Raw genomic sequence first — 12,595 nt, 5'->3', positions numbered from 1 at the left:
TGTGCAATAAAGGTTATAATATTTTGTATAATATATTATAATATTCTAATCGGTGTCTGGGGAACATGGCACTAAGCAAGCCCAACTATACAGGGCTTCCTTTACAACAACTTGTCAATTTAAAAAGATGCATTTTTTTATTTCATTTAATATATATATGTGTGTGTGTGTGTGTGTGTGTGTGTGTGTGTGTTTTTATTTTTTTAATTTATTTATTTATTTATTTTTTTATTTGCTCATCCCTGTGAGACACATGCTTGCATTGTAAATGTTAGTAAGCAAAGAAAACCTCTCCCAGTTATACTGAACCCAAAGCACGTGCAAATTAACTTTAAATTCACTCCTAAATCAAACTGTTAGAGTTTTGTGAGGTTGATCTGGTCCTTACTTTCTCTGACCACTCAACTTTCAGTGTTCTCTTCCGGAAAGAGAGTTTATCAGCCCCTGAACATCCATCCATCAAACGCTTTTTTTTCCCAGAAGCTGATCGATCATCCTTATCTGACAGAGCGGCACGTGTGATTGTCAGGAATTTTGCTTGTTGGACCACACCAGTTTTCCAGGGCTGACTGACAGCAAACATTATTTTGGGCTGTGACTCTAGTCCTCATAATAGGATGTAAAGGGGGTAATTCACAAGCAACAACCAGTCACTCTTATTTATTTAATTGACATTTTTGGGTGAACTATCCCTTTAAATTGTGTATCCATCAGAGAGTTTGTCATGTCCTGCTGTGAAACAACATAGCCTGCTGTGAAGACTGTTTTTGACTCGTTTATGCTTGTTAGTTTGTGATTGCTGCTAGTGTGGCCCAAAGACTAAATAAACAGTTTAAGGCTTAGCTTGACCTCTTGACATTTCCTTTGTTTCGCACGTCGTCTTATCTCCTCATGTCTTCAGGCTGACAGCCATCAGACTCCTCTGTTGCTCTCTGTCTGTCTTTCTCTCCTTCTCTTTCTGACAAACTTGTTTGTCTTTCTCTTTCAGGGCTAAGGAGTATGAGACATGCATGGAAGCCAAGACACAGATCCCCGACTCTCCTTACAAGGCGAAGTAAGCTCCTGGTTCCACTTTTTGATTGTATACCCAAGCTAGCGTCTTCTACAGAGTGCTCCTGTCTTTTTAAAACTCTGCTTCAAAAATGATGCCAGGATTGGTCTTACCTTAATTGAACTTTTGTTGTTTGGCCCATTAGATAGTGTAATTCTGATAGCTAAGCAATGTAGGCAGGAATATCTCTTACGGTTTATTATTCTTGCTGTTTTACTTTGTGTTGGTCAAGTTTGTTATATTTTGGTCCCTGCAACAATAAAACTTAAACATTTCAGGTCCTATAATTTCAGATGCATATTTCAGACGTAAAACCTGAAATCCCCTACGTTGTGCAAACCTTTCATTGGCCCCCATGTAGAAAACGGTTTAATGAATGGACTAAATAATGTCTTAATTACAATCTAAAAATGCCAAAAGATTCTGTAAGGTGTAGGGTTAGGGTATAGCAAGGATAATTGGGATAATCCAATGAAAATATGTCCAGGTCACAAAAACAACAACAACAAAAAAACCTGTATATTTTGCATTAAAGAAAATGAAGCTTTCAGGGATTTTTGCATTGACATTATTTTTATGAACATTAATTATTTACATCATTCAACATTTTTATTTTATAATTTTTGCATTATTATTATTTTGCATGCGTAATTGTGATGGAAATGTCACAATGCAAAAGCTCTAAATGGTCCTAAAATAGGCTTAATTTTTTAGCTGAATTTTAATTCTTATTTCTTTTGATTTTGGGGTGAAATATGACCCAGACATGTTCTTGACATGTTTTGTGAAAGTTATTCAATTAGCTTTTAAAGTCAATGGGAAGTCCTCACCATAATATAAAAACAAACATGTTTAATTGTGTGTGTTTGTGTTTGCTTCCAGGCTCCAGCGTCTGGTGAAGGACCTGGTAAAGCAACAACAGGGACAGGACAGTGGCCAGTGGGCCAGTAATAAAGTGTCTGGCCTGGACAGAACCCTGGGAGAAATCTCACGAATTTTAGAGAAACAGGTTTGTGCAGATCTCTCTCTACCTTTCTTGCTCAATACGAAGTTCAGCAGTTTCACCCATTCTTAATTCTAAGATTACAAAAAAGTATTTAGTGCTGACTTGCACTCATATGCGCATTTGTGCTCATGCTCTCAGAGGAATGTGGCTACACACATAATCGGTAAAATCCACAAAATATCGGATCATGATGAAACATAATAAATCTGGTTAGAGTAAACCACTCATCTTTTTTTTTTTTTTTTTTAATAAATGTTTATACTTGAATAATTACTTGAAAAATGATTAAGCAAGTTTTATTTAATGGAGTAATACTTTAATGCTACATGCCATTGTTTTCATTTGTTATTATTATATTGCTAAAGTTATTATTGTAAATTAATTGATTAATATAAATTAATAATGCAAACAATTAATATAATTTATACATATTATATATATCTTTTAAATAAAGGAGTGTGTTCAATAGCATACTACTATTTAATTTATTTAGTAGTTTTTATACAAAAAAATCTTGGAGGAATAACTGAAGGCGACATACCATTGTTTTTTTTTTTTTGTTTTTTTTTTTTATCACATTAATAATAACTATATAACTAATGTGTGTAGTAATTGTTTTTTGTAAGTCACTTGGGATAAAAATGGCTGCTTAATAAATGAAATAAATTAATAATTTATAAATATTATTAATAAATATTTAACCTTTAAATAAATGAGTTTGTACAATAGCATATTTATGCTGTGGTATTGAAATGGGTATTGAGAATTGTGAAATGTCACTGGGATTGGTATAGACTACTTGTATTTTGATGACATGACAATGCTACATCACAGAGAGCAAAGCTCTTTTTTTGACTCGAGAAAGCTGAATGGTTATATGATGTCTTTACTGCTTTACTAACTCTCAGTCACACCAGGGTAGTTTTGGGACTGAAGCTTCTGAATAGTTTTTGGAATAATCAAGAGCTTGGGAGATTTATTGTCTGAAGTTTAGTCTATGTGGATTGAATGTGTGTGTGTGTGTGTATTTGTGGAGGGATTTGACTTGAAGATAACCTCCAGGCTGCTCTCAACACCGACTCCCCTGAACTGCATGGCTTTGGCTGCAGTCCTCCCTGTCTCGCAGTCTATGCAGAGTATCGCTTTCCATCCGCAACTCTCTGCCCTCGGTTATGTGGTAATGAGGGCCAGATTAGGTGCATGTTTTCATTGCCGCAGATGTTATTAATTGGCGTAGCTCCCCGTTAGTTAAACAGCCAAACATGTTTCCAAGCGCTTGGCTGGCCTTGCTGGCTACTGTCGTGCATTGTGGCTTTTATACAATTTTGTATTTGTATTAATTGATTTATTTAATCAGGGACAATACACATTAAGACACATAATATCAATGTAAAATGTGCCAGATTTAGCCAAGATGGCTAATTTTCATCTGTAGTCCCTGGGCAGGTTGATGTTAACAAAGGAGGGAGAGGGAGAGGGAGAGGGAGAGGGAGGGAGAGAGAGAGAGAGAGAGAGTTTTTTTTCCTCACATTTTCCACAAATTTAAATTCATAAAAACGAAAATATTACACTAAATACCTAAAAATGTTGACCATTTTGATTTGACATCAACTAAATTTTTTATTGTTTAGAGAAACCACCATGATTTTTTAATTCTATTGGAAGTCTATTCCAGTCATGGGTTCCTCTAAAAGCAAAGGATAATTGACTATACATATTTTTTCTCAATGGTATGCTACTATCACCCATTGTACCAGTTCTTGTTTACCTTCCTGTTATTTAATAAATGTACTCCGTGAATATGGGTGGAGCAAAACCATTCAGAATCATAAAAACCAACACTAAATCAGCAAATTTTATCAGATGTTCCCAGCTCAAAAAAGAATACTTAATTAAAATACCACAGTGATGGAAACTATTTGACTTTTTGTCTAATACCTTAAGAGCTTGCTTATAGACAGTTTCAACTGGCTTAAGAATGGACTTACATGTTTGTGTCCAAATAGTCATGAATTTGTAATATGTGGAAGAATCATAGTATTCATGAATAACACTAATGTCTCTTTAGTTAAGATGTTTCTAATTAATCTAAAATTGGCTAGATTGACTTTCACTGAATTCACAACTTTCTTCACATGTTTTTTAAAAGAAAGCTGAGGATCAATTATTAATCCTAAATATTTAAATTCTTGTACTACATAAAGCTTCTGTCCCTGGACATATACACCAATCAGCCACAACATTAAAACCACCTGCCTAATATTGTGTAGGTCCCACTCGTGCCACCAAAACAGCACCAACCCGCATCTCAGAATAGCATTCTGAGATTATATTCTTCTCACCACAATTGGACAGATCGGTTATCTGAATTACCGTAGACTTTGTCTGTTCTAACCAGTCTGGCCATTCTCTGTTGACCTCTCTCATCAATTAGGCATTTCCGTCCACAGAACTGCTGCTCACTGGATGTTTTTTGATTTTGGCACCATTCTGAGTAAATTCTAGAGACTGTTGTGTGTGAAAATCCCAGGAGATCAGCAGTTACAGAAATATTCAAACCAGCCCATCTGGCACCAACAATCATTCATACTGTTATCTAATCAGCCAATCGTGTGGCTGCAGTGCATAAAATCATGCAAATATGGGTCAGGAGCTTCAGTTAATGTTCACATCAACCATCAGAATGGAGAAAAAAATGTGATCACAGTGATTTTGACCGTGCAATAATTGTTGGTGCCAGATGGGCTGATTTGAGTATTTCTGTAACTGCTGATCTCCTGGGATTTTCACACACAACAGTCTCAGCAAGGGCCTGAAATAAGTGTTACTCTCAGTATACACACAGATCAATAACAGGAGAATGGATTGGGTACATGTCACTTTTTGCTAATGAAAGGGAACCTTAACAGTTTCCGTTGGTGACATTCTGTAATACACTCATCAAATGAAGGGATGTGTGGTTGGGGGGAGTGGTTTTGGTTTTGTGGGTGGGTGAATGGAGCCTTGATGGTGTGCTGGTATTGACCAGTGGGAGGAGACGCAGGATGTTAATGGTGTTTCTGGAGAGAGAGGAGAAAGGTAAGAGACAGAAGAGGGTGGTAATACTGAGCTAATGGGAGAGGAGTAGGGCAGAGGGAGGAGAGAAGAATGTAAGCTCATAGAAGGGAGTAAAGGGTACGTAATGATCAGTCATAAACCACATGTCCACTGTTGAATAATAGTGATTATTCTGAATGTTACAATGATAAGACAATTTAAGATGAATAAAAAGGACATCACCAAATGTTTCATCTTAAACTATTAAAGGAATATTCTGGATTTTTTTCAGCTGAATGAACTGGCTCTGTGGCACTTTCAAAACAACTTTTCAAAACCAATGGCTTACATTTAGGGTGGAGCTATCTATTTTTACTACCAAAGGAAGACCTGAGAAACTTTCGAAAATGGTCATTATTTGTACAGTTGTGTTTGGTGACGGCAGTGGCGTGGAAATTGCACGCTTTAGCTTTAGGGTGCTTTCACACTAGCACTTTTGATGCACACCCAGGTTCAAATGATGTCAAAGTTCGGTTCATTTGGGTGATGTGAATGCTGTTTACCGAACTCTGGTGCTCACCCGGGAACCGCATCCGAGTCCGCTTGAAAAGTTGGTTGGTCTGTGGTTCGGTTCATGCAACTTCGCTGCTGATATGAATGGCACCAAATCACGGAAGTGAACAGCTTGTAATGACATATAATTCTCATCTTTGCAAGCTCCTGATCAAAATTATTATGGCATAATGCTTTTCTCATACCTGCTTGTGTCCAAATAAATCCCCTTCAGAGAGCAGCTCACATTTTTCAGATCTCTTGCTTCGCATCCACGGGCTTGCTGCAGACAAACGCTAACATTCATCACATCGTTGCACATTCATTGCATCTGTGACTGACAAACACAAGTGTCATTCTGTGCATGGCAAGATTTGGTGGTAAATCCAAAGAGACAAACTTTAATACTTAACACACTTTAATAGTTAACATAGTGAAGCTTAGGTCTTCTTGAGTTGTTACCTAGTAACAGCGATAAAACAGCTGCCGCTTGTACTCACTTTAACATAATCGGACCACGGTTCAGACCAAAACATTATGATGTGAACAGAGACCAGCGGCGGGAGGGGGAGGAAATGAACCCGCGTTCAGTCCAAGCAGTCGAAACAAATGTGAAAGCACCCTTAAGGTCCCATTCATTTTTATAAACTTTATAAAATTGTCTGTAGTATTTGACAGCATGCTACGGATGCAGGACATAGACATTAAGCTGAAAAAATTACCCAGAAATTTCCTTGCACTAAGTGTTTAAATACGTATTTGGCATTTCAGGCTCTTCTACCAAGGTAGGTCTGTGGTTAGTACTACTCTGATAATACAACCAACATGCCCCATGTTCCCTTCAACAGATGTTCTATTGTCGGACCTTTTCATCTCATCACCCTCTTCAGGCCCTGTTCTGCTTAGAAGTGTCTCCGAATGACAGCTTCTCTCAAGAACATGAGCATATTTCTCGTGTACTGTCCCCAAGGCCTCTTAAATAAACTCGCTCTAGAGTTTTCCATGGAGACCTTGCTTTGAGGAACTCCCGCCATTGTTGTTTTTCTAAGTTGCTGAAATGGTGAAGTGCTTGTGGAAATGACAGCTCTTCAGAATCTTTCTTGTAGTCTTTTTTTGAATAAGACTCTCTTAAGAGTACAGTATCTGGAATTAATTTTGACTGTCAGTCACAGCCATGAATTCCTCCAGCCCAGTTCCTGAAACACTCAGCAAAGGTCTGCATGCCACCCAGGCTTGATGCACCAAAGCCAGGCAAGTCTGTGAACCTAAGGTTGCAAATGCAGTTCCACCTCTAATCCAAGGACAAAGTCAAATAAGTACCCGTCTCCTCCTTCATTGGCCATCTATGTCCACCCCTTCCCCCTCAGAGTCACCTCAAGTCAGAAGCGTTTAGATTATTTGACCTAACAAGCATCTCTCATGTCACTGACTCACCTACGCATTTGGGTTTTTTTCGCGTCTCCATATCTGATTCAGTCTCCACTTTCTCCCCTAATTCCTCGAACAACACCAGACTCACCACACTCCTTCTACTCCCTCCAGTAATGCAGCCTCCCCCACCCCTTCTTCCTTTTGCTTGGGCACAGTCTCCGACCTTTGCCCGCCTCTCCCTCTGAGCCCTCTAATGGTTTATTTTGTGTCAAACCAGGTTTCATTTTGTCTCCGGGAGAACTGGTTGATCGAAGAGCCTTTTTTTCCTCCTTGTCGTCCAGGAATATTCAGGGTTTCTCATTTCTCTGATCTGTGCTCCCTTACCTTAGCAGAATGAGCTCACATATTTACATTCTTCCAGGGAGTGTTTGTCACTGCTTTCAAATAAAAGCCAGGCAGAAATCGACTGCCTTTATGACACTTGAGGGACTGTCAAAAACATTCTGGGTCTGTGGAGCCCAGAATGCAGCCAGTATTTACATCTTCATTTGCGGGCTGTCAGAGGTTGGTTCCCCTTGGTGGCCAATTGGTGGCTAGCTGTACCTGATCAAGAGGCCCAAAGCTGCAGAAAGAGGCACCATTGGGCCCTTCAAGCATTGTGGTTGTTCTTAGCCCATGTTTGATGACTAAGGGTGAAGGAGGAGTCCAAGTAATGTTGGTTGCAGTCATGCATGTGAATAGAGTGTAAAACTGCTGTGAAGAGAAGAATATAAGTGATTGGCTGTGTCAGAGTTGCTTGAACGTTTTTAAGCAAATGACTCCTGTGTTGAAGTGTGCTTTCAAATCCACTAGGCGGCAAATCCTTTTACCACTTGCAAGCCTGATTGTCTATTGCAGTGTTTCCTGGTCCTGGAGTACCCCTAAAACACATTTTGGGTGTCTCCCTTTTTTGACACACATTTAAGGTCATTGAGCCTTTTAAGCAGCTGATAATGCCTAGAGCATTACAAAATGGTAAATAAAATTACAAATATGTGTATTGTCCACATATCTTGCTTATGTTTTTTATTCTTCATTTTTTTTCTTTTTTGCCAGCTTGATTGTTTCAGGGTCATTGAAATACATTACAAGAACCACATTTTTCAACAAGCCTATTCATACAGATGTGTGCAAGGTGATTGGGCGTTGTCTCTCTGCTGTTGAAGGACAGGTTAAGTTTTAGGAATTAGCTAGCAAGTACAAAAAAGAACGTGAAATAGTTTTTGCATTCCTTCACTGTGTGCTGTCAGTATGGTAATTTTCAAACCCTAATTGTCTAGTAATTCTTTTGTTCCACTTGGCTGTTGCTTGTGACTGTAAGAGAGTAGAGGATTCATGTTTCCCCTCAGTTGTATGTTTGACGGGCAAGAAGATGGGTATTAAAAGAGTCCATGTTGAAAAGAATTGCTCCTGGGTGGCTGATTTTGGGATATAAGCTTGATCAATGTTGTGGAGTTTTTCTGTGTTCTTGGTGAGATATGAAGAGAAACGCATCACTGGAGAACTTAGCAGTCCATATTCTCCTGAGTTTTGGGTCTGGCATGCAATGGTTTTCTTGTAAGTGTGGATTAATACCATTTTCTAACCAGACACAATGCAATAAGATTCCAACGACTAGCAATTTGTCTGTCCACACTGAATTTCGTATTGTTGCATGCCTAACAAAGCACAATCAAGGCCAATCAGAACATATGAAACATACATATGATGTTTAATATACAGTAACAAGCAGCAGGATTTTGGACCAGCAAAACACTGCAGAAATAGAAACCATGCGATCAACGTTGCTATTAAGGCTGGTTAGGACAAAAACTCTCATTAATGTGTGCCACTTTATGGTTAGGACTCAGTGTTAGGGTTATAGAGCATGTACTGCAGTTCCAGTTTGTGACCCGTAACTGATGTTAAGGATGAAATATAAACACGACAATCCATTTCTTCAGCTTCGTTAAAAGTTCCCACAGTTCCTTTTGATTATCCTTACTTGTTTCTAATGAACCGTTGGATCTCATTGTTTTCCCAAAGCCAAACTCTTCCTCACAAATGTTGAAAGGAATCCCTGCAAATTATCTTCCACTGTGTACTTAACTCTGTGCTATTAAACCTTGAAAACACTAACTTATTACTTAACTGTCTACAATGCTCTTGTTGTAGTTTACAATTCTTTTCCTTTTCTTGTGATGTTAGCAGAGGCCTCTTCTCTAAATGGGGTCTGTGTTTACTTTACTTTGTATATTTCTGTATTTATACTTGTGAACGAAACTCAGAATTGTGCATAGTCTGCATGCCTAATCTCTTGTTCATTCTGAGATTCTGAGCTGTCATCGTAACCAACGGGGGCCTGTTTACATCACTGCAGCTCTTGCCCAAAGATGAATGGACCTAAGATGGAACCTTGGTGAACCCTTTCAGTCAATGAATGCCCCAGCAAGTTGTTCTTCATCTGTTACAAGGGGGATGCAGCATTTTAGGAGTGTTCCCCTCCCCCTGGCTTTTCATGTTGGCTAATTAGAGTGGTTTGTAGGAGGTGAACACACAGACACATCCAGCCCTCCCTTCCACTTAACATGTATCATGCACCCGTGCCCTTGTTCTGGCTGGCCAGTGGAAGGCAAAGCTGCCTGACCCTTTGATTAGCCCTGCCTAAATGTCCACTCTTGTTAGTAATTGAATAAGATTGCTCAAGATGTATAATTTAGATTCACTCTGCCCTAACCCTCTCCCCCACCTTCTTCTCTTCCCCTAACCATCTGATCTGTCTTCGGGTCTTCTGTTCAAGTGCCCCATTATAAAAACACAGGCTCTCATCCTATTATAGTGTCAGTGGAGCCTTTGTTGAAGGAGGGCGGCACACCAGGTGGATCCGACAGCACTCCTCCATTGTGCGGAATCAGGGATTAGTACCAGCTTTGCACATCACTCCCAAGCCAGTTTTGTTTATGACATGCTGTGTGATGTTTTGTCATGTTACAGTCTGGCTGGATGTTTAATGTCTTTGCATGGTATCAATACCAAGTTTGAGTAGGCATGAATATACATTTGTTTTTTCTTTCTTTTTATTATTTTATTTTTTATTTTTTTGTCTGCATTGTTCCTCTCTCAATTTTATCGCAACAGAACTAACATTTTACAGCCCCTCCTTTATGTTAAGATGCTATTTTACACGTTATACTATGTTAACACTATGCTGTGTTAACACATTGTTCCTGCTGTTGTAGAGGCATGATGGTCACAAATAAACATTTGAGTTTCTTCTCCGACGTGTCCTGTTGAAAAGGTATATCAATGCCAGATGCTATGACTGTATTAAGAAAGGGAAGCCCCTGGCAACACGTTAAAGTAACATTTGGTAACACTGTGTAGAAGTGCACAGCAAAACTGCATATGTGCTGTAGAGGATTTAGCCTAAAATGTTATATAGGCTTTTCTGTTTACACTAGGGCCAGTCTAATGAAATACAGGTCTGTTGTTTCACTTGTGTTATTTTGTCTCGAAAAGGCAGGATCATTAGGGCTTTTACATATAGCAACTTTTTTTCAATTTGATGGACATTGTCCAATTTTCTTTTCCAGTCTATTTCCTCTATCAATTTTTAATGCTTGTTGACCAGACAGGGCGTTTCTTCCTACTTTCCATGTTTTTTTTTTAATTAGATCCGTTGATAAGTAAGGTTGTTAAACTCTTCGTATCTTATTAATCTGATGTTGATCTCATCTTCAATCCCTAAACCCTTTCCTGAACTCCTCCAGATTCCAGGTACTTTGCTCAGCATAGGGATCTGTCAGTAAGACAGACAGGGGCAAGGCGAAACACCTCCCGCTGGACCGAGTTCCACACGCCATCACTGTACAGGCCCCAGCTAACCCCTTCAAATGCCTCTTAAATAGGCCACCATGAGAGGCTAGCTCTCTTGTCTTTGGAGGGTTTGACAGGGCTATGATGATAGGTGCGTTATTTAAGCTTTACGGAGGCACTGCAAACCCACTCGATTTACCATTGCAACCTGGGCTCGTCTTAACTATAGAGGTATCAAGGCACTAGTTTTTCCAGTAGTCTATACCAATACCTATAAAATTTCACTTTTCTCAATATCAAGTTTGATACCAATTATGACAAAGGAATAGAACTAATAAAGAGTTAGTTTTTCAGATAGGCCTATCTCACAGCAGTATGAAGTACTGAAGTGAAAATTCAGATATTGTCATACATAGAAGTCATTCTTAGAAAAATCATACAAAATGAACAGAGGCAAGTCTATTAGGCTGCATTTACCCTCTAAGGACTAAACCACAGATTAGATTAATGGACTTTTTCAACATAAGACATAACCGGATGTATTTACATTAAAACCTCACCAAGATGGGTATTTTGACCAAATTTAGATAATTTTTTTTGTATGTGATCATTCTGGCATGTGTGTGCCTTACCGCAAACGTGCACATAAGCACACATATAGATATCAAATTATGTACAGATACTGCAAAAAACTAGTATCCAAGTAAGAGTTTGTATCGCCTTTTAGTACCAGGACTTTTAGTACCAGTACTTTTTACATCCCTATAAGGTGCTATGGTAGTTTTTGTCTGTCAGCCACCTTGACAGAACTGTCTGTGAGCTTTTCTTAATCCCAGCCGCTGTTCGAGCGCGCTCTAGCTTTGGTGTACCTGACAACAAACTTGTTCCAATCTCTTAACCCTGGCACGGGTTCAGCCGCCTTTTTGCCACCGGATCTCCACAAATGACTCCTTGGCGGGACCTGTGATTGACAAGAAAAGAGCTTGTATGTAATTTTGCAAAGCGCTTCCTCTGTTTGCTACTCAATATGTTCAGGCTTGTTGGCAGCCCCCGCCATACCCTGAACAAAAACATTTTGAAGAGCCTGATTTTGAGTGCTGTCACATAACATACGAGAGTCTGACCTCATTATATGGGGTACGTGCAAGAGTTCTCTCCTCTCTTCTCCTCTCATATCCTTTGCTCTCCAATGCAGCAAGTAAATGACTCAACTGTAGTCACTTTGAAATTCAGAGCTGTTGATTTATGTGTATTTTTGCAGCAACATTGGGCTCAAACCCATCGCCAACCTTTGAGGTACTTCCTTCCTTTGCTCAATGCAAGGGAGGGCTTTCTGTGGGATCTGGGGAACTTTGGCTTTAAACTGTGAATAAACCGTATGACTCAAAGGGGTTCCACTTTGAACTTTGAAGAATTTTATGATACAAGTAAAAATGTCCCCTCTGTAAACAGTTTGATTTGGAAGCACGTCAGTTAAATGACTGTTTTACGTCCCCTCTTAAAGACACTCAGTCGCTCCGTATGAGTTTCAGGCACCGTTTGGTTGACCCTCTCTTAACAGTTTTACGGCTGGTATCTATGATAACCAACCACTGAAGGTTGCTTTTAAAACATTCCTTCTCTTTATTTTTAGTTAATCCTGAAAAAAAAAAAAAAGCACACAGACTAGACTCAATCGTGAATAGAGATGGGTCACCATGGTCGACTAGTCACCTAAAAACCAACTAGTCGATTAGGCTGTGACA

At 39.1% G+C, this 12,595-nt stretch overlaps 1 protein-coding gene across 3 annotated transcripts in view; it reads left to right on the top strand.

Moving 5' to 3' along the window:
• LOC127436151 (S phase cyclin A-associated protein in the endoplasmic reticulum-like) overlaps positions 1-12,595 on the top strand; it is a 182,098-nt gene that overhangs the window by 86,133 nt on the left and 83,370 nt on the right. For all 3 annotated transcript variants that reach the window (XM_051690107.1, XM_051690105.1, XM_051690106.1), the window contains 2 exons: positions 989-1,054; positions 1,934-2,060. In XM_051690107.1, the coding sequence (XP_051546067.1) occupies positions 989-1,054; positions 1,934-2,060 (193 nt within the window). The remainder of the gene's footprint in view (positions 1-988; positions 1,055-1,933; positions 2,061-12,595) is intronic.

This window comes from Myxocyprinus asiaticus, chromosome 46 (genome assembly GCF_019703515.2).
Source record: "Myxocyprinus asiaticus isolate MX2 ecotype Aquarium Trade chromosome 46, UBuf_Myxa_2, whole genome shotgun sequence".
Classification (NCBI taxonomy): Eukaryota; Metazoa; Chordata; class Actinopteri; order Cypriniformes; family Catostomidae; genus Myxocyprinus; species Myxocyprinus asiaticus.
The sequence above is the reverse complement of the archived record's forward strand: the minus strand, read 5'-3'. Positions and strand labels throughout refer to the sequence as shown.